Consider the following 20,838-nt stretch of genomic DNA (forward strand, 5'->3'; position numbering starts at 1 on the left):
ACATGAGCAAGCTTTTTTTTTCAAAATTTTTTATAGTTTTAGCATCAGCAGAAGTATACGACTAACAGTTTATAATTGAGGGTGCTGGGTTCAGAACGTATTGGGGGTGAAAAAACTCAAGTATGAGCAAGTTTTTTATACCCAGGTAAACCAGCCATTACACCCAGGAAATCTTATTCGGAAGCAGAAATTTCAGTTCACTTGAAAATTAAGCAAAGCTCAAACGAGAGATCTTCACTAGTTCGCAGCAGGTTCTTGAACCCTTTATTCTTTCTCCCCGAACTCTTCCTGAACTATGTTTACTAGCATACAAATAGCATTTTAATCCACTTTGCTGCTGCTTACCTCTCGGCTCTTCCTCCTCTTAATTGATCCTGCAACGAAATTCCAAACGAGAATTGAGTCTCAGATCACCAAAAACCACACCCCCATCAGAGCTTATATTCTAAGAGACACACTATGCATAATTGCTCTTACTTGTCACAATCAACGCTGCGGGAGACAGGAATATCCATCTGAACATTGCACTTGGTGGGAAGACTCTGAGCTGCATCATCCTTCAAGTCGGCATAACGGTTGGCAGCAGCCTTGACACAGGCACAGGAAGCCCTCTTGTCGGCTGTCGTTTGGGCCATCCCTTTCACTGCCTTCACCCCAGCACAGCATGCTGGAGATGGGCTATCTCCATGTCCGGTGAGGTAACTGATGCACGGAACCAGAGCAGCATCCACCTGACCGCAGGTCACAGCCTGTCCCTGCTGCACAATGAGTGAGACAATGGCAAAAACTGCCAAGACTGCGACAATGCCACCCTTCATTCTTGTTTTGCGATGCGGAAATGTGGAATTATTGCTCGAGATTATGTGTTCTGCTTGCTTGGATTTGGTGTTCCAAGAGGGGGTATTTATAACCTCTTTGGAGTCTGTTAATCTGTTTTCGTTAATATAAGCATTACCAGCTGCTGTTATGCTATTTTGGCTGCTTTTTTGCTCTCAGATGTCATCTTCGTGGCTCGAAATAGGAATGATGATCATGAGGGTCTGAAACCGTTCTTATCTCCTTCACAGTTGCTCCACTTTTCTGCTCGTTGTTTCATTCGCAATTGCATGGGTTTGTGTGATGCTTCATCATCACTATTCAGTACATAAACACGACGAAATTTAGATAGATATTTGCATTTGGATCTCGGGATTTGGGAGATGACGGCTGTATTTGTGGTTTCGGGGAGGACAGAATGATTCATTCACGTCAATATTCAGTAAGACAGATTTTTAAAAGAATATAATCCATGCATTTAAATTGAGTAAACTTATACCTGACATATATAAGTTGATAAAATAAAGATCACTATATATGGATCTGTAGAACAATTGACTAGCAATAATATCCATCCTGCTTAATTAGTTTAATAATCCTAAATTATAGCGGATTATAAAATCTTTTATTGTTCATATTCAACACCTTTTCAATCACCAATTATTATGTCTTAATTTAGTGGTTAATATTGAGGTCTCGTTAATTCTAAGTCATGGATTTGAGTCTCACCGATTTGTCTCATTTTCATGCGAGTTTATTATAATTTAGTTATATTGATATATTCATAAATCAATACATTCCATTTATTGAAAAATGTAATTACTGCTTTTAATTTCACCCAAAACTATAATTATTTGAAATTCTTAACTTTAAACCATTTTCTTGCATCCAAAAGATCTTTAGTCTAAATCCAAATTTGGGGGACTTTTAGTACCAAGCGGTTTTTGCTCTGACATCTATTCCGAAAGTATAATTTTCTATATGCGAATATATCTCACAACTAAACAACATTGAAAATTTTTAATACATGTTGAGTATGAATCTTACAATATGATAATTACAGATAAAATCTACAATAGCTGTGCTGATATGATGTGATTTATGGTACTTTGTTTTTTTATTGGTCGATCATAATTCCCCCGCCCCCCTTAAGACTTAGATAAAATTTCTCCCGGTTCGATCGGAAGAAAATTAAGGGGAGTCATCTCAATTTCTATTATTACACGATGGTTTGTGAATATTTTTTGATGAGCATCTTCTCATAACTTTATAACTGATTAGAGCTACAGCAACTCCCCAACTCCTTTAACAATCTTAATTATTGCAATTGAGGTGAATGAAACTGCAGTCTATCTCTATGACTTAGACAGCCTCGTACACAATGAGACTTAACGTTGTTTGTTTCCATTTCTATTGTTATTTTTACAGTTCGTTTTGCATTTGTTTGTACGTGAACATGAAATATGTAAATGTAAAACTATACGACTTTATGTATTAGATAAAGTTGCGGAAGAAGAGATCTGCTTTTATTATCTCTGGCAAATTTTTGGCCAAGAAAAACTCAGCTTCATATTACAAGCTGCAGGAAGGAACCTTAATTTTCACATGTAAAAGTAGCTACCTAGCTACATTCGAAAAACAAAATCGGACTACATAATAATTTTTATTGGAATGTCGTAATATAAATCTGTTCGCCTCTCTCCGTTGTAGTGTCTCTGCATCCATACCTTAGTTGATCCTGCAAAAAGAAATAAAAAAAGAACAGCAACGAGTAGTTAGTCAGTTCAAATTTTATTGCATTGTACACAGTTCTTGTTCGAATTCAGTTTGATTTATGTAATTGCTGATTTTTTTTCAAAATTTATATGTCAATTACGATAGTAATGAGTGTAATACACTTGTTATATAATTAAATTAATTGAATAATTTGATATTATATGTTGAAAAATACTCACTTGTCACAGTCGACAGTGCGGGAAACAGGGATGTCCATCTGAACGCCACATTTGGTGGGAAGGCTCTGTGCTGCCGCGTCCTTCAAGTCGGCATAGCGGTTGGCGGCAGCCTTGATGCAGCTGCAGCAACCCCTCTTGTCGGCCGTCGTCTGTGCCATGTCTTTCACGGCTTTGACACCAGAACAGCAAGCTGGAGATGGGCTATCTCCGCCACGTCCGGTGAGGTAACTGATGCACGGCACCAAAGCAGCGTCGACCTGGCCGCAGGATACAGCTTGTCCTGGCTGCGCAAACACTGCGATTACAGCGAGAATTGCAATCACAGCGACGACGGCGGCCTTCATTTTTTCTTGTTAGTTTCTTCTGGGAAATTGAGCAACCAAGTGGTAATAGAGTAATGCGATCAACCACGATGTCTAGGAGATACTGAGGTTGGGTTGTCTGAATAAGGTATTTATAAGGCGAAGTCTGTTTTAATGAAGTAAGAATTTTGAGTAGCTATAATGCTGTTGTTGCAATCAAATGTCATGGAAGCTCCTTTCTTCCATAAATAGCTACACATGACAAGGATATAAGGAAAACTCTAAGTCCAACCAATTATATAACGAATACAATATATTTATCGTTTAATTTATATACAGTTTAAAACTTTAAGTATTTACTACACCGATTTCAATACATTTTAAGTGTATATCAATCACACGATATGTATATTATATTTGCAAATGTGATTATATTTACTATATATATAATTAGTTTATTAATTGGTTTTATTAGGTCAAACCTGATTTTGAATAAAAAGTTTTCAAAATGCAATATATAATACAAATTCGATGTTCTTGATTTTAATTTTTAACTACCTCTTACAATCTAATTTAGATCTTTTCTTTCTTTCTTTCTTTTGCTATTAATGTCATGGATTAGACAAACACTTTTCCCCATAATACATGCAGGAAAACTAAATCTACACAGTTCATGAGATTATGTTTAATTAGGTAAACATTTATTATCTTTTATAAAATTACAATTAGGTACCCTCATTATTCAGAGATAAAATTTACACAAATTTCTTCTGAATGTAGGATCAGTTGTTTGTGTAATTAGACTTAAATTTAGAAAATGTGCATTTAATTTACCCCATAAAATATTCAGAGTTTGTGGCGAAATGAGGACAATGTAACAGTCGGCACCTATCCATCACTAACTAAAACAAAACCCAAATATTTCACTTTGGACTACAGATTTTCATTCTCTTTCGGACCACATTTGTTTGTGCCCATGAAGGTGAAACCAAGGCTGCTGGCGCATGATGATGCCTCCGCTTAGTCACCCGTGTCGGCTCCGGAGCACCCGACCCGATAAGGTGCGGGAAATTAACCCGAGCCCTCGACCCGCGCAGCTTGAAAGCAGCTCGATCATAAGCCACAGCCGCCTCCTCCGGCGTCTCATACGTCCCCAGCCATATCCTGGAGCCTTTCTTGGCGGGATCCCTCATCTCCGCCGCAAACGTCCCCCACGGTCGACGCCGCACTCCTCTGTACCGCCTCCACTCCACTGGCGGAGCCTTAACACTCTGCCGGGGCGGTGTTTCGACAACCTCTCCTTCGTCGCTGCTATTATTACTAACACTCTGCGTCGTCGACGGTGTTCCGAACATTATTACCTCTCCTCCGTGGCTGCTATTATCACTCAACAAGTCCTCAACCATTTGCGACAAATAATCTTCATCGTGGATAACTGCTGGGGTGGCGTTATCCCACAAGAGATCAAGAGGGAAATCGTCGCAGTCACTGAGAAGATAAGTTTGTAAGGATTGGAGTAAGGAGACATGATCAAACTCTGATGTATTTTGTGACTCCATAGTTGTTTCGTAATGTACTAGGACGGATGGATCGACACAGGAAGGAATAATTATGAGGAAATGTGGTTAAGCATCTAATAAGTTGATTAATCCTAATAAGGGTTTGAATGCTTTTGTAATGATTAATAGTACCCACCTCTACTCTCTCTCTCTCTCTAATTTCTGTGCAAGTTCGTGATCAATATAATTACTTTTATTATAAAAATCATAATATTAATCACGTTGAAATCAATACTTCTTTATATCACCTACTTGTAGTTTAACGTACTACTCCCTTTGTCCATATATATATATATATATATATATTAGCAACAATAATGCTGTCTGAAAATTGTTTATGCGCTGTGGGACATCCCATGATATTGGAATTCATTACTAATAACTTCGACAGATATTCATATCGGTATTTCACACAGCATATTCGATATATATGTGTAGATACAAAATAATTTTTTATTATATTTATTTAATAATATAAATAAATAAATAATGGATCATAATTGATATTTTTTTTTATTAGTTTTAAGGGACATTTATATTTACATTCTTGGTTTATGATATGATTACACAAATTATCTATTTTTTTTTGCATAATTCCAGAAATTATGTATGGAAGTCGAAAAACAGGGGTCTTTGTAATGGTATTGATGTTTTCGGGGGCAAACGTGTAAGTTTTTATAAAGTAATAGTGATTTGTGTAAATAAAGTTAACATTTTTAGTGGGTATATCCGTAATTTTTAAAAGACAAAAGTTATTTTTGTAAATAAATCATAGATTAGAAAGTATAGATATAATTATTCACACAAATACAAATATATTACAAAAACAAATATAATTTCTTTCCATAGTTCGGTTTTTAATTTTTGATATTTTTTATATTTCGCTCCAGATTGGAAGGATGAGAATAATATGATGCTGTAGATTATATGGAATAAAAGTATAGAGTAGAATATTAATATCCACGTCAATCTAACTCAAACATCTTATTATTATATTGAGGAGAATCTTATATGTCCAGATATATATAAACGTGATTTAAAACGAAGAAAGGAGGGCAGCTTCCCCAATATTTATGAAATTGTGGCACACAAATCCATAATTGCACATCTTTCCGGGAAGTCCAGTTATAAAGTTTACAATCCAAAATTAAATTTCAAGATTTAATATTTTTATGTATGTCGCTGTATATATATATATATATATATATGGATGTGTATGTACTTTTAAAATAGGACTAAAATTTGCATACCCTTTTGTTGATCTAACCAAGAATTACGAGTGCTAGTTCATAAATCACTTGAAAAGAGGAGATTTTGACATGTGGATATGTATAAGTAGTTTACAAATACTTTGTACAACATGAAATTAAGACATGTTGTTGTTGTTGTTATTATTATTTTTGAGAGAATATACTTGTATTTTATTTAGATCATGCACTTAATTGACTTAGATATTGAAGATCTAAGGTTGCAATAAATCAAGCATTTGCTCGTTTTCTTAGGTTCCAACACTCATCTGGAATTTGGCAATTTCTCAAGGTCTATGCAACCTTGACTCACATCAGGTGTGAATTAAACCAAACATCTCTCGCCCCATTTTGATAATATGTTCAGTTAAATTATTAATTTAAAAAATGTGCAGAGAAAAAGGGAACAAAATTAGAGGGTATTTGACTAAACTTATTTGATAGATTTTATAAACACATATATTTTACAAGATAATAGATTTTATTCTAAAAAATAAATTTACAAAAGTGGGTCCTCACCGAACAGCCCAGCAGGTCAAGCCTTGTTGGCCTGTGGGCAAAATATTGAGTCCATGACTGGCCTTACCCTTTATAATTTGACAGGCCAAGAAACAAGCTCAATCCAGTATTTTACAAATTAGTCCCCATTAATTTTAAAATTTTCATAAAGATTATTTGATTCTTGTGGTGTAGTTGAACCCTGTACGCATCAAATATCTTAAAATAAATTAACAACTCTTTTTACTTTTTTTTTTTTTTTGAAAAAAGAAGTTATGAACTCCAAATATCTTATTTTAGAATTTATAAATTACATTAAAGCTAGGAACATATAAACTCTCCAATATTTTATAATATATTTTAAAAAACTTATAACTTTATTTAGAGGATGAGTAAACAAACTTAGCATGAGCGACGCGTGGATAGATATAACATAATCAGAGTTAAATATAATTGAACCTCTTGTCTTAATCAAAAAAATCTCTATTTTTTCATTTTTAGTGTCAAAAGGGAAATAAATTATACTCAACATAATCATGTTGAGTTGAAAATAGGACTTTAGATTTGATTTGTTATCTAGTTTTTGGAATGGAGGAATTTTTATATTAATTGGGGAATGAAATTGAAACCAGCTGGAGCTCCATTTAGGGCTTTCAATTATATTAGTTAATGAAAAAATACTTATCCACAAATCCCACTAATTATAATTAAAGACCATCTGATTTACTAATTCATTAGGTTACAATGTGAAATCGTAAATCGGGTCCAAGAATAGTAACCTACTTATTACTAATTCAAACAAAACCCTAAATTTAATATATTATTAATTTACAGCCACTTTCATTTTCTTCCGACCCGCATTCATCTCTGTAAATGAAGCTGAATCGAATATCACCGGATCCTGCGGCGAACGGCACCGCTTAGTCACCCTGATTGGCTCCGGAGCACCCGACCCGATAAGGTTCGGGAAATTGACTCTAGCCCGTGCCCCCCGCAGCTTAAACGCGGCTCTGTCGTAAGCCAAAGCCGCCTCCTCCGGCGTCTCATACGTCCCCAGCCACATTCTGGAGCCTTTCTTGACGGGGTCCCTTATCTCCGCCGCAAACTTTCCCCAGGGCCGCCGTCTCACTCCTCTGTACCGTTTCCACTCCGCTGGCGGAGCTTTAACACTTCGCGGGGGCGGTGTTTCGACAACCTCTCCTCCGTCGCTATTATTACTCAGCAACTCATCAACCATTTGGGACGTCGAACTCTCACTGTCGTCCAGAACTGGGGTCGCATTATCCCACAGAAAATCCAGTGAGAATTCTGAGTCGCTAAGAAGAAAGTTTTGTATGGATTGGAGCAAACCCACATCGAATTCAGACATTCTTTCTGCTAATTCCATTATTTCTTTATGCGACGAAACGAAGTAACTCAGAATCAGGACAATTGTAGAAGTAGAAGAATTATTCAAGAATGGACTGTTAAGTGTATAGGATTTGAATGATTTTCGTATGTTTTTGTTGCTACATATACATATATATATATATAAAGCGATGGAGAGTGCGCATCCATATAAGCAATAACTGGAAGACATTTCCACGAAGATTCATCTTTTCAGTTATATTATTGTTAAAATAATTTGATCATGTTTCATATTCATACTATTATACTATTTTTTTATTATTATATGTGTCAATCAATGTACAATAGGCTGTGGCCTGAAAAGTTCAATTATTTATGTATTGTGGGACATGCACGACAGATACATATCGGAATATATTAATGTTAGTTAATTAGGTTGATGTTGCATGTGGGTGATTATTATATATTAATGTTGTTGGGATGTAATAAACTATGAGGAAATAATCTTGCTTCAGATCCGGTCGCACTAAAGTAGTGAGTAGAATATTAATTAATATCCACACCAGGACAAGAAGTGAAAGCGCATCATGACGTAAAAGGAAGGCCCCCAGGATGCTTCCCCGGTATATTTTACAAGCCGCGTGGTCTCAGAACATAATAATATTTTAATTTAATTAATTTATTTATTTTCAAGATTTAATATATGTATATATATTTCGTTAAGTAATTTAATAAGATTTATGTCATTGTAGACAAGAAATAAAATTGGAACTAAATATATTTAAAACGGCAAGTAGTTGCAATTTTGTTATTTTGTGAAATGTATTAAGTGATATATAATAATGAATTTAGTGTAGCTTACTCCCAAATTAGACCAATTAAAGTCGAAGCCTACCGTCAATGCACGGATGGATTCAGGTGTCTGACTATTTTGCCTTAGTTGAACCTGTTCCTGTCAACATCATCATCATAAAAAATAAAAGAAAATCAGCATCAATTTACCCAGATTCATAACTATATATGTATGGAAGAAAATTAATACATTTTAAACGGAAATAACATAAAAAAGTAACTGGAAGACGGAAGTCGAGTGGATGGTGCAAGAAACAAGGATGTCCATCTGAAGGCCGCACTTGGTTCAACTCAGCGTTGCTGTCTGCAGCAAGCCCTTTCGTCGGCCCTCATTTGGGCCATGTCTTTCACGGCTTTGACACCAGAACAGCATGCCGGAGATGGGCTATCTCTGCCGGGTCGAGTGAGGCAATTGATGCACGGCACCAAAGCAGCATCAACTTGGACGCAGGTTACGCCCTGGCCCCGCTGTGCAACTAGTGAAATTATAGCGAGAATTGCGATCACCGCTACAAGTACTCTACCCTCATTTTTTTTTTCCTTTTTCTGGGATTGGGATAATTGAAGAATTTATATGGTGGGAAGCTTGTTTTTTGTGAAATAAGCATTTGAATTGGGAAAATTCTTGCACAAATCAGTTTGATGGAATCAAACCAATCACATAGTCAGTATATCATACTTAATATGGGATTAATCACTTTATCACAAATGTATTGCATTTATTATATTATTAGTTCATACTCAAAGGAGTCCCATTGGATCTAAAATTTGCCTTGGAATTACTGTTTTGGTTGGTTTTTGCTATCAAGTTTCTTTGGATCCTCAACAAACATCATAAGCATTGTAATCCTACGGATCTGGGCTTCAGTCGTCATAAATCGCTGTCCGGTTTCCAACTTATTTGAAATTGGCATTACATCTACTAAATTTGACGTAATTTTCATACATATAAATGTACGTAGAAAATTAAGATGCAATAACAATTTAAAATTAAAAAAACCCAATCATCAATTTTATCAGCATGGACAAAATTCCTCTAATTTTACAATTTTCAGGCAATGTATCTAGTCAAATTTTCAATGTTTGCAAAAAATTGGCTATGAAACTCTAAATCGAACTAAATATATTATAAAAATTTAAAATTTTTTGAGCTAAATTGATATTGAAATAATTTAGAGAATAAAAATTTAACAGAGTAAATATTCATTTTTTCCCTTTATTTTCCATATATTTTTGCAACTATTAATCATTGTTATATATATAAAGTAGTTTTTTATTTTTTTTTGTCTCCTTATAGAAACAATAATTACATATATAATTTCAAACTTATTTGTTAATCAATATACAAAGTTCAATTATTTGTACGCAATTTGGAACATCCAATTGACATAAAGAAAGCTGTTATTAGTACGTAAACAGGTTGAGTTCAGGTACAAGTGGGTAATTAGTATTTGTGTGACATCGGTGGAACAAACTATGAGGAAATAATATCTGTTCTTAAGATTCTACGAATCAAAGCATTGAGTGTCCGCAGCAGGTCACAAGGGATATACACGTGATGCAAAGGGAAGTCTCCAGCATTTATAAGCTCGATTTAAGATTTTTTAATAAAAGAAATAATTACATAATTATATTAATAAATAAACAGTATATAAAATTTGATCAATAAATAAAAAAGAAATGCCGAGGCGTAGAACGATTTTGACTATTATGAATTTTTTGACAAACTACTGGACTTATCATCACGACATCATGAAATATAACAAAGTTTGAGCGGAAAAATTGGACTTTTGCTTTCTTTGTTCTTTATTAAAATCTAATTATAATATAAAATACAAGATGAAATAGTGCTGAATCAGAACATGTGATGTATGTTTGTTTATGTGGCAATAATTAGCATCATGACAATTGCTGGGTAGGCGATTCTTTCCTTTTTTTCTTTTTCTTTTTTAATTAAAAAACAAGAATTAAAATGAAATTATAGTACCAATTAGATTTTTTGTAACTTAATTAATTGGCATCATACATATATATATATATATATATATGTCACTGATGACAACTTAATGAACAAATTTTTCCTCTCTAACTATACTTATTGATAACATTTACTCAAATTTTGTCAATATTAAAATTATAAAAATCATGATAAAATAAAAATTATTGGAACTCGGAACGTGCAATTAGTGATTATTTATCATAACTTTGTCGTTAATTATATTCTTTTAGTGTATTATTGTCCTTCTATAAAATTTTGAGTTGTATTATTCTTGATAAATATAATTTTTGATATAGCAACAAACGCTTGATGGAACAATTTAAAGCCATCCAATTAATTAATAGGGTAAATTATAACAATGTTTGGCAATGTAATATCATTGTAATTATGAATATTCGCTAGTTATTTAAAAAATTATAAATACTTAATTGGTTTTTGAGTAAATTATGTAATTTTTGAATGAAAATATGAAATTATCGACTAATGTTGGAAGAAATGAAATTCACATTCATTAAAGACCAACTGATTTACTAATTAATTACAATGTGCAGCAGTAAATCGGGTCCGAGTTTTGATGTGCAATTTGCAACCTCCGTTACCAATTAAAACAAAACCCTAACTAATTTGTAATAATTAGACCAAACCCACTTTCATTTTCTTCCGAGAAACGCTGGTTTCTGTCGATGAAGGTGATGAGAACAACGTTGTTGGCTGGTCCGATGACATCGCATGGCTCCGCTTAGTCACCCTGATTGGCTCCGGAGCATCCGACCCGACAAGGTGCGGGAAATTAACCCGAGCCCGCGACCCGCGCAATTTAAACGCGGCTTTGTCATAAGCCAAAGCCGCCTCCTCCGGCGTCTCATAAGTCCCCAGCCACATTCTGGAGCCTTTCTTGACGGGGTCCCTTATCTCCGCCGCAAACTTCCCCCAGGGCCGCCGCCTCACGCCTCTGTACCGCCTCCACTCCACTGGCGGAGCCTTAACACTCCGCTGGGCCGGTGTTTCGACGACCTCTCCTCCGTCGCTACTATTACTCAGCAACTCATCAACCATTTGCGACGTCGAGCTCTCGCTGTCGTCGAGAACTGGGGTCGCATTGTCCCACAGAAAATCCAGTGAGAAATCGGAGTCGCTTAGAAGAAAGTCTTGTATGGATTGGAGCTGCATGCCCACATCAAAACCCGACATACTATGTGCAAATTCCATTATTTCTTTACGCGACGAAACGAAGTAACTTAGAATTAGGACAATTGAAGAAGTAGAAGAATTATTCAAGAATGGGATTGTAAGTACGTGGGGTTTGAGTTGGTTTTCGGCACGATGAATGGTTGGTATATATAGAGGCAGAGGGCATGAGATGAGAGAGAAAAAACTGCATCTGAAGTCATTTCGTTGAAGGAACATATATTTTTCCAACTTGATAATTCAATTTTAGTCACGTTGATAATCGTGCTATTGTACTACTTTTTTTATCGTCTCAACTAATTAGAGTAGAGTATTTGTTAATCAATACATAGTACGAACTCGACTAACTTCCCTAGCACTGTGGGACATCCAATGATATAGAGCTACATATATGGATAATTATACTTTTTTTTCTTCTAAAATTTGATAGAATTATTACATAATTTTTTTATATTTTTGTTTGACAAATAGGTCTATCAGTTCGTCATTAATCAAATTCACTTAATTCGTTGGTATTAGCAAAAAGAATACAGGAAAATTGATATTTGTTCTCGATTGACTTGCCGGTCAAATTAATCTTTGTGACTAAACTAATCTTATAATAGTGAAAATATACCTCTTTAAGATGCATTAACGTATGAGGGTAATTTGACCATTAAAAGATTTATTTGACTTATAATAAATCCATCTTAAACTAATTGGGGGTAAATATGAATTTTTATTCAATTTTTTTTTGTTAAAATCATCAAATTCAATGAATTTTGACTAGTAAGGAAACTTATTAATTTGTTAAATATAAGCTAATCTCAGAAATATTAAATGTAATTTCTTCAAATTATAGGAAGTTATGTGTGATTACATTTGAATTATAGGAAGTTATGTATTCAAATTAATTTTTGTAATTTAGTCTCGTAACTTTATAATTTTGGCAATTTTAGTCCTTTTTCGGTCGATTTTACTGAAAATTCCAATTTACTTGCAATTTTAGCCCTGTAAATAAGTTCATGAATGACAAAAAAATGCCAACTCTCCCAAGTTATTTGACTAAAAATGCCAACTTTTCTTAACTTACAAGACTAAAATTACATTTTAATTGGGTCATGTGCAAGTGACATGCAAATTTCTGCCAAATTCGCCAAAAAATGATGAAAATTGCCAAAATTTTAAAGGTACAGGATTAAATTACGAAAATTAATTTATGCAGGACCAAAATTGCTACCTCCGTAAATTAATGAACTAAATTTGTATTTCTTTTCTTGTACATGCATATTATTATTATAATTGGATTGTTTGATATGAATTAAAAATTCAAAAATCACCATGATTCGACAAAATATATTCCAAAATAATGCAAAGAATTTAGTGTAAATATATTTAATAAATTATAAAGAAATTATTCAAGAAACTTGAAATTGAGATGTAGGGTATTAGTTAATTTGGTGAGTTGCATTTGGGTAATTAAATATTGTTGGGAGGGAATTAAACTATTAGGAAATGATCTGTCCATAGATTCTTGAAATTTAAGTATATGGTATAATATTAGTGTTCACACCAATGCCACTGGGTTACACACGTGAACCAAAAGGAACACTCCACGTAGTTTATATGCTTCGCCAATATATATATATTTTAAAAAAAAATTAATTGTTGGTCTCAGACATCGAAAACTTCAACTTTTAATTTAATTTATTACCAACAACAAGTATCCTTAATTAATTGTCTTGGAGTCAAATGTAAAAGACCAATTGCCAGTCAATTATTAGGGAAAATGTATTAAGTGAAAATACAAAAATATTTATATATTTGATGAAGTTGAGGCCCATAACTCTACTGATATGTGAAATGTTTCTATTTTAACAATAAGTCTGATTTTATAATATTAACAGTAAGTATTAATTCTATACAGTTATACGACGTTGATAAATGGTATAATATGATTGTTATTATTATTGCAAGTTGATATATCTTGATATTCGATATTGATGGTTGTAATCGACTTATTAGAAAAAAATTAATAATAATCGAAAATTGTTTTTTTACCAATGAGTTGACATTTACTTTTAAATTTATTTTAGGAAAACGTACTTACTGGTTTACGTGTTTAATAATTAAAGTATTCTCCTCAAAATAAATTAGTTGAATATATAATTTGATAATAGAATAGGTTTTGGAAATATCTTGAGAGAAGCGACAATCTCACCCAAATTTAATTTTCCCTAACCCTAATTAAGTAATTCAGTAAGGCCACATTTGATTAATTATATGATTAAGTATGATAAAATTATTTATCAATATCATGCATAATCACATATTTAGTGGAAATTATTAGGGTCTGATATTAATATCGGATTCTCTCTCTCTCTATCTATCTATTTCTTTTCTCCGTGAACAATATAACTTGTTTAAAACAATTCTCATAATTCTTTCGTTTCCTAAATGATTAAAAAACTATATTTTAAATTATAATAATTAAATAAAAAATATTACTTTATTTTTTTTGGAACTTTTAAGAAATACTTGAGTTTTAATTAGTTGTCAAATTGAATGTGTATTTAGAAATATGTATCTTATGAGTATAGAAAAAAAAAATATTTCACAAATTAATTTTATTTTAAATTTTTTGTTTCAATAAATAATTTTTAGATTTTTTCAATCATTCACAAACTACAATATAAAAATAAAAATAACTTAAAAAAAGATACCCTTAATAGTCTTTTTACATTTAGTTATACTTTATACTCCATTTAATCAAATACGATATTATATTATCATATGAGATATCACACATAAAATACCTCAAACCAAATAATATATAATGAAAGGTGGGATTAAGTGTCATTCAATTTCTCATCCCACACAATTTCTATCATGCCCAATCTTATTATATGAACCAAACGCGCTCTAAGTATAATATATTTTTATACTATATTTTTTGATATGTCAATTTTAATATTTTATTTAATTTATTAAATTTTCATCCACCCATCTAACCCACTCTCCCATTATCTTTCAATAATAATTTTTTTTATAAATTAAATATTCTTTTGTATTTTATATATATTCTATTAAATAATAAAACTTTATATATTTTTTTTATTTTAAATGATATTCATAAAAGTCACACACATATATAAATTATTAGTATATGAGTAATGTATAGTTCAGGAAATGGCAATCAAATAATTAGTGTAACTAACCTCATGTGTGATTGATTGAGTTCGCCAAATTTGATTTAGACAGATTTTATATTTGAAATCTCTTTGTTTGTACTAAAAATCACATATTTTTTGATGGATGAATATTGCAATTCAAATTCTAATATTCCGAACTCATGATGGATCGGTGTGCGTACATTTGCCTTATGTACGTATATAAATTAATTTATGATAGTTGGTTGCTCATCGATTTATAAATACGTGTAGAGCATTAATATATTTTTTATTTCGTAATTTAAAGTATTTTGATTTTTTATTTTTTAAATTTTCATAATTTAATTATTCTTTTTTATACCGAAGTCGCTAAGAACGAAAGGTTTGTAAGGATTGGAACAAGCCCACATCAAATTTCAACGTATTTTCTGCTGCCTCCATTATTCTTTATGGGACGAATCGAACTGAGAAGGAATATTGCAAAAAAAATAGAATTATTCAAGAATTAATTGCAAGTATGGGGTTTGAATGATTTTCGTATCATGTTTATGTTGCAACCAATAATTGTTGCTATTTGTAGCGTGCTGATCAGAGAGAAAACTAAACAATAATTAAGCAATAATTTGAAGTAAGTACACTAGGAAAAAAAATTATTATTGACTATAATATTAATGACTACGGCTAAAAATCATGGTAATGACTACTATTAATTACGGTTAAATAAAACTGGTGCGAAAAATTAGTTTTTTCACCATGAAAAAATTATTTGCCACAACTAAGAGTCATAGTCAAAATATTTGCAATGACTTTTAGCCATGGCAAGTGTTCTAGCCACCTTCGCAATTAAAACCACGGTCAACAACTGTTGCATGGCGTGGTCAATAACTATTTGCTACGGCTATTTGTTATTAACCATGACAATTAACTGCAGTTAAATGTTATAATTCTTCTAGTGGTAGCTAGGTTCCATGAAGGCACATTTAATTTATGGGTAAATTACAACACCTTTTATGAAATTTGACATAAATATGAAAAATCTCTTATTGTTTGAAAAAATATAAATACTCCCATGATATTTGATGAAATTATGTAATTTTTGGATGAAGTTATGAAAATGACAACTTTGCTCCTACTGTATTTTTTTTTTAAAAAAATAAAATTTTATAAAAAAATCGGATGGGAGGATGAAAAAATTTTAAAGATTATAAAAAATTATCCAGTTAATTCATAAAAAATAAAAAAAATTAAAAATAGATCAATTTATAAGTTTTAGTCAATAAGGGCATTTTGACCAATTTAACACAAAAAATAAAAGAAAATCTAACGGATTGGATTAATTGTTTGATGACCGTTAAAATCAGGGGATATTAGTAATTTTCTAAATAACAAGGGGGTATTTGTAATTATGCCAAATCTAACGGAAGATTGTTGCAACTTACCCTTAATTGATTTACTAATTAGTAGTTTTTTAGTTAATTAGAGTGACGTTGATAATCATGCATGTGCTGGCTATTGTAGTATTTTTATAATTAATCTCAACTAATTAAAGTAGTGTATTAATTCGTTTGGTCAATGTAAAGTAGCATCTGTCTGAAAAGTGGGGCGTTCATGCATTGTGGGACATCTAACCATGTATAGGAATTGTTGGTTGATTAGGTTGATCGGGCGCACGTGGCAACTTAACATTGTTGGGAGGCAATAAACTATTACCAAATAATCTGTCGTTCGATTCTTGGGATTAAAGTATAGACCTGAAGACAAAAAAGGAAGAATCCAGGTGATTATGTGTTTTGTCTATACCGTCTAGTTTAATTAATAAAATTATAATTATATGATTTTAAAATTATAAATTCGAACACCCCATCAAATTATGAAGTATTTCTACTTTAATAATAAATAGAATTTTATATTAATATATAGTAGGTGCTGAGTATATATATATATAATTATATGATATTAATTAATAGTATAGACTATCATTGTTATTAATAGTTGTCAGATATTGATATTTGCTATTAATTGTTTTAATCAATTTATTTAAAATAACAATAATAATAACAGCTTATCGCTTTCATTTTTAAAAGATTTACACCAAATTAGGTAAAATGACAATTGCAATTTTTTAGTGAAATCTATTATTAATAAATTTAACTCATAGATATTGGTAATTAGTTGCATACCGATTGTAATTAAATGCCGCACTAATAAATAATTGATTTCATATATACGTAGTCGTACAACGTGCACATTAATTAATAAAAATTTTGATGGCGCGATAGTTGTGTCACTGATTATCAATAATAATGACATTTATGATTTACCAATAATATTACAGAATATGACAATATAAAAAATATGGTGGCCTGAAATTTGTAATGAAGTTGGAATAATGAAAAGAGTGTCCAAAAATCCTCAATGTATTTGTATGGTTGGTTGCACAGGGATATTTTTTGTAAGAATTAATTTCTTAATAGTTGAGGATGTATGTGTGTGTGTGTGTGTGTGAATGTTCCCTGAAAATAATTTAAATATTGTTTGACATTGATTTTTTTATATATTACCAATGTATTTGAATTCTGAGTAGCAAAATCTGACCAATTCATAAGTTGATTTTTTTTTCATTTATTTTAGGAAAACGTGATTATTGGTTTACGTGTTTATAAAATAAAGTTTTTTTAAATAAAAAATAAAAAATAATATGGTTGATTTTCAAGAATAAGGTACAGATTCTGAAATAAATGTTTAGCATAGAATTCGGGAATTAGAAAAAATTTTCTAAGTGGCTATGGTACGTTGGTCTTAACTATTAGATTAAAATTTCGTTAATTTTTTTTATTTGAAATCACTAAAAAAGCACGTCTTAATTGACTCGAATTTTATACATTTTATTATATTTTTTTAGGACGGGCGGAAAAATATGAACGTAATTGGGGTAATATTTTGATGGAACAAAGGTCTATGATCACGTTTAAGAGTGTTTTTTCAAAAATAATGATCAAGAAAAAGATTAACAAAACTTTAATTAGCATTATTCAAGAAGAGACGACACCGTTTATCCCGTCACTTGCATCCTGTCAATGTCAAAACAGTAGGACAACCGAAAATATCAGATATTTGTCCAAATTTCGTTAAATAACTCGGGAAGAAAATAATGAAAAAAGAATTAAATCCGGCCGTCGACTGCGGAAAACAGGGATGTCCGTCTCAACGCCACACTTGGTTCAACGCAGCTGCAGCAAGCCTTTTGTCCACCGTGGCCGTTGTAAAAATTTTACTGTTATATAATTAAAAATCATAAGATTATAATAAATCCAATTATAAATAAACCACGTAAATATATAAAATGTAACGATCAAATACTTATTAAATCTCACAAAATCACAATTAAATTATTATAATAATGAGGCCATAAATTGCAAATAAATATCAATTAAACTGACACATTAAAATAAAATAAAGTGTTGAAAATAATTCGATAATGTAGGATATTTTAAAGATTATTTCCAACCATTATAACAAGAATTGCAATGAATTAATTACTGCTACTACTCCACCCTTCATTTCTTTTTCTTGATAGAACTAAAGAGATAGCAATTATAAATAATATAGGCATTCTTTAGCAATTATAAATAATTAGTTAGCTTTAGCATTTCTTACCATAGTTTTAGCCAAACAACGGTCAATTAAATGTTTTGGCTACATTTAATTATATATGCGCACTAATTTCAGTGTGGCAACACAACACTACCATTACATTATTAACCTTCAATTAATGCCTGTCTAGCTATCCTGATCAGCTGCAGCAACAGTGCATACAAAATTTTTGATGTCATCGAAAAATTCCCCGGCAAATTTGGGATCTAAAATCTCCACCGCGTGATGCCCTCCGTCGATCAACATTGCTACCACGCGCACCCCACGCTCCTCCAACATCTTCACACACTCCTTCTGCTTATCGATCAGAATGTCCCCGGCGTATCCCCTCACCAGAGACGTCGGAAGCCGTCCCATTTTTTCGTCGAGGGACCCACCGGCGAATGGATCGCAATACTCGTGCCCTCGGTCCGAACTCTCCGGCAATGACAGTGACCACATCAGATCAGCTGCTTGCAGAGGGAGGAGAGGATCTTTGTTCTTGAGCTCTGATTCAGTCCTCCGCACCCCACCGAAGAAGGGCTGGTCCATTATCAGCCCCACGATCTTCACGGGCCGGAGATCAACATCCACCATGCGCAGCCCTGCATGGTACACCATGTTCCCTCCGGCGCTGCTGCCCATCAAGAAAACCATGGAAAAATCGGCCAACTCTTTCATCCAAGAATCAACGCCGTCGCCGCCCAGTGCTTGGGTTTTAACCCACATGATGGCCTCCACCGCATCTTCATACGCCGCCGGAAGACGGTGTTCCGGCGCGAGGCGGTACTCAAGGGAAACGATCACGGCGGGGATATCCGCCGCTATGCGGCTGCATGAATCGTGATAAATGGAAGATGTGGCGCTCAACAATATAAACCCACCGCCATGAAAGAAAAGAATGAGCGGAAGCTTGGTGTTCGGTGGCGGGTTTCGGGGGCGAAAGAGGCGAATGAAGGTGTTGTTTGTGAGGTTGAGAGGTAAGTCTTTGGATAGGGCGAGGAGATCGGAGTCGGTGGGGTCAATCTCAGTGGTTGTTGGTCGGGTTGGGAAGCGGGTGGGCCTGGTGAGCGATCCATCCGGATTGCGCACGATGTTGAGGAAGTTGTAGGCGTCTTCCATGGATGGATTGATCTGTTGCTGGTCAGACATTTTTGGTTATTCTGATATGATATGGAAGAGATGAGTTTGGGGTTTTCAAGGCAAAGGTATGGGTTAAGTCGAGCATTAGTACGTACAACATTACTTTTAAGGCAAATTATATTTTTGGTTCCTTAATTTTAGATTATTAGTATTTTTAGTCCTATAATTTACTTATTTTATACATTTAGTTCTTTTTTACGAATCTAACCCTGACCATCTCATATTTAATTTTTTTTTTTAAATTTAGTCCTACGTTGATAATTTTGGTCCCCTTCACAATGTAATATATCTAATTTTTTATCCTGTAACTATGAGTTATTAGAACCAAAAAAATTATCGAAAAATGACCAAACGTGAAATGCTCAAAACTAAATTTGTAAAAAAATGATTACATGTGTAAATGGAATAAATTATAGAACAAAAATTGCTAATAACTTAAAGTTACGTGACTAAAAATGTAATTTTACCTTAAATTATCATTTAGTTTAATTATTTTTTTAAATATATATCAATCCCATATTAGTGTTACATTAATATGACCAAAAAAGGTAATTCTTTTTTATTCAACTCAAATTTGATTAAATTTAAATTAATTTTATGAAGTATTTATATAATTAATGTATAAATTTAAAAAAATAATTATAAAATTAATTTAATTCGCTCAAATTTAATTTGAGTAAAATTTTTTGAGAATACGTGGTAAAAGATTGAAATGGGGTGGATATACCTTATAGTCTCATTCATTAATATACCCACCACCGATGTGGTCAATCAGGACCATTACTATTTAATTTGGATTTTGCCTTTTTGTTTTTAGTTAGTTAAGTGGCAACTACTCCACGTAACATCATTTCAATTCCAGTTTAATGCTTCCACCTATAAAGAAAAGGACCAAGTGTATATTTTTCTTTTGGGATATTTACACCCCTATTTTCTCTTTTCAGATTTGATGTAATTATATGTAAATTTTCTACTATTTAAAAAATTACATTTAGGATCTCTAAGATTTGCTTTCGTCTAACAATTAAGTCCCCAATTTGGTCAAAATTCATTAAATTTATTGATGTTAACAAAAAAAACCTTAATGAAAATTGATAATTTACTCTTGATTGACTTATAATTGATTTATTGCGTGTTAGATAATTTTTCG

General features: G+C 32.6%; 5 protein-coding genes and 1 pseudogene across 6 annotated transcripts; all 6 read right to left on the reverse strand.

Moving 5' to 3' along the window:
- Nucleotides 1-107: 107 nt before the first annotated feature.
- LOC105170372 (non-specific lipid-transfer protein 1-like) lies at nt 108-903 on the reverse strand. Its single transcript, XM_011091112.3, has 2 exons — nt 478-903; nt 108-374 (listed from the first exon to the last, which is right to left on the reverse strand). The coding sequence occupies exons 1-2, from the start codon at nt 816-818 to the stop codon at nt 365-367; spliced, it is 351 nt and encodes a 116-aa protein (XP_011089414.1). The 5' UTR covers nt 819-903; the 3' UTR covers nt 108-364.
- A 1,497-nt stretch (nt 904-2,400) lies between these two features.
- Nucleotides 2,401-3,258, reverse strand: LOC105174099 (non-specific lipid-transfer protein 1). The gene is made up of 2 exons (XM_011096092.3): nt 2,772-3,258; nt 2,401-2,554 (listed from the first exon to the last, which is right to left on the reverse strand). Exons 1-2 carry the CDS (start codon nt 3,113-3,115, stop codon nt 2,545-2,547), a joined length of 354 nt encoding a protein of 117 aa, XP_011094394.2. The 5' UTR covers nt 3,116-3,258; the 3' UTR covers nt 2,401-2,544.
- Nucleotides 3,259-3,882: 624 nt separating this feature from the next.
- Nucleotides 3,883-4,793, reverse strand: LOC105174107 (ethylene-responsive transcription factor 1-like). Its single transcript, XM_011096104.3, has one exon. The coding sequence runs from the start codon at nt 4,630-4,632 to the stop codon at nt 3,997-3,999; it is 636 nt and encodes a 211-aa protein (XP_011094406.1). The 5' UTR covers nt 4,633-4,793; the 3' UTR covers nt 3,883-3,996.
- Nucleotides 4,794-7,078: 2,285 nt separating this feature from the next.
- On the reverse strand, nt 7,079-7,897 carry LOC105174117 (ethylene-responsive transcription factor 1). The gene has a single exon (XM_011096116.3). The coding sequence runs from the start codon at nt 7,762-7,764 to the stop codon at nt 7,201-7,203; it is 564 nt and encodes a 187-aa protein (XP_011094418.1). The 5' UTR covers nt 7,765-7,897; the 3' UTR covers nt 7,079-7,200.
- A 3,164-nt stretch (nt 7,898-11,061) lies between these two features.
- Nucleotides 11,062-11,875, reverse strand: LOC105174125 (ethylene-responsive transcription factor 1-like). Its single transcript, XM_011096127.3, has one exon. The coding sequence runs from the start codon at nt 11,782-11,784 to the stop codon at nt 11,209-11,211; it is 576 nt and encodes a 191-aa protein (XP_011094429.2). The 5' UTR covers nt 11,785-11,875; the 3' UTR covers nt 11,062-11,208.
- A 6,044-nt stretch (nt 11,876-17,919) lies between these two features.
- On the reverse strand, nt 17,920-19,759 carry LOC105170414 (putative carboxylesterase 8 pseudogene; annotated as a pseudogene). Its single transcript, XR_016064009.1, has 2 exons — nt 18,676-19,759; nt 17,920-18,186 (listed from the first exon to the last, which is right to left on the reverse strand). The product of XR_016064009.1 is annotated as a putative carboxylesterase 8 pseudogene (transcript).
- Nucleotides 19,760-20,838: the final 1,079 nt, after the last annotated feature.

This window comes from Sesamum indicum, linkage group LG1, assembly GCF_026168435.1.
Source record: "Sesamum indicum cultivar Baizhima isolate 11 linkage group LG1, ASM2616843v1, whole genome shotgun sequence".
NCBI classification, from domain to species: Eukaryota; Viridiplantae; Streptophyta; class Magnoliopsida; order Lamiales; family Pedaliaceae; genus Sesamum; species Sesamum indicum.

Excerpts from the sequence above, each read along its gene's own strand:
- LOC105174117 (XM_011096116.3), bottom strand. The coding sequence starts at position 7,764 with ATGGAATTAGCAGAAAGAATGTCTGAATTCGATGTGGGTTTGCTCCAA.
- LOC105170372 (XM_011091112.3), bottom strand. The coding sequence starts at position 818 with ATGAAGGGTGGCATTGTCGCAGTCTTGGCAGTTTTTGCCATTGTCTCA.
- LOC105174125 (XM_011096127.3), bottom strand. The coding sequence starts at position 11,784 with ATGGAATTTGCACATAGTATGTCGGGTTTTGATGTGGGCATGCAGCTC.
- LOC105174099 (XM_011096092.3), bottom strand. The coding sequence starts at position 3,115 with ATGAAGGCCGCCGTCGTCGCTGTGATTGCAATTCTCGCTGTAATCGCA.
- LOC105174107 (XM_011096104.3), bottom strand. The coding sequence starts at position 4,632 with ATGGAGTCACAAAATACATCAGAGTTTGATCATGTCTCCTTACTCCAA.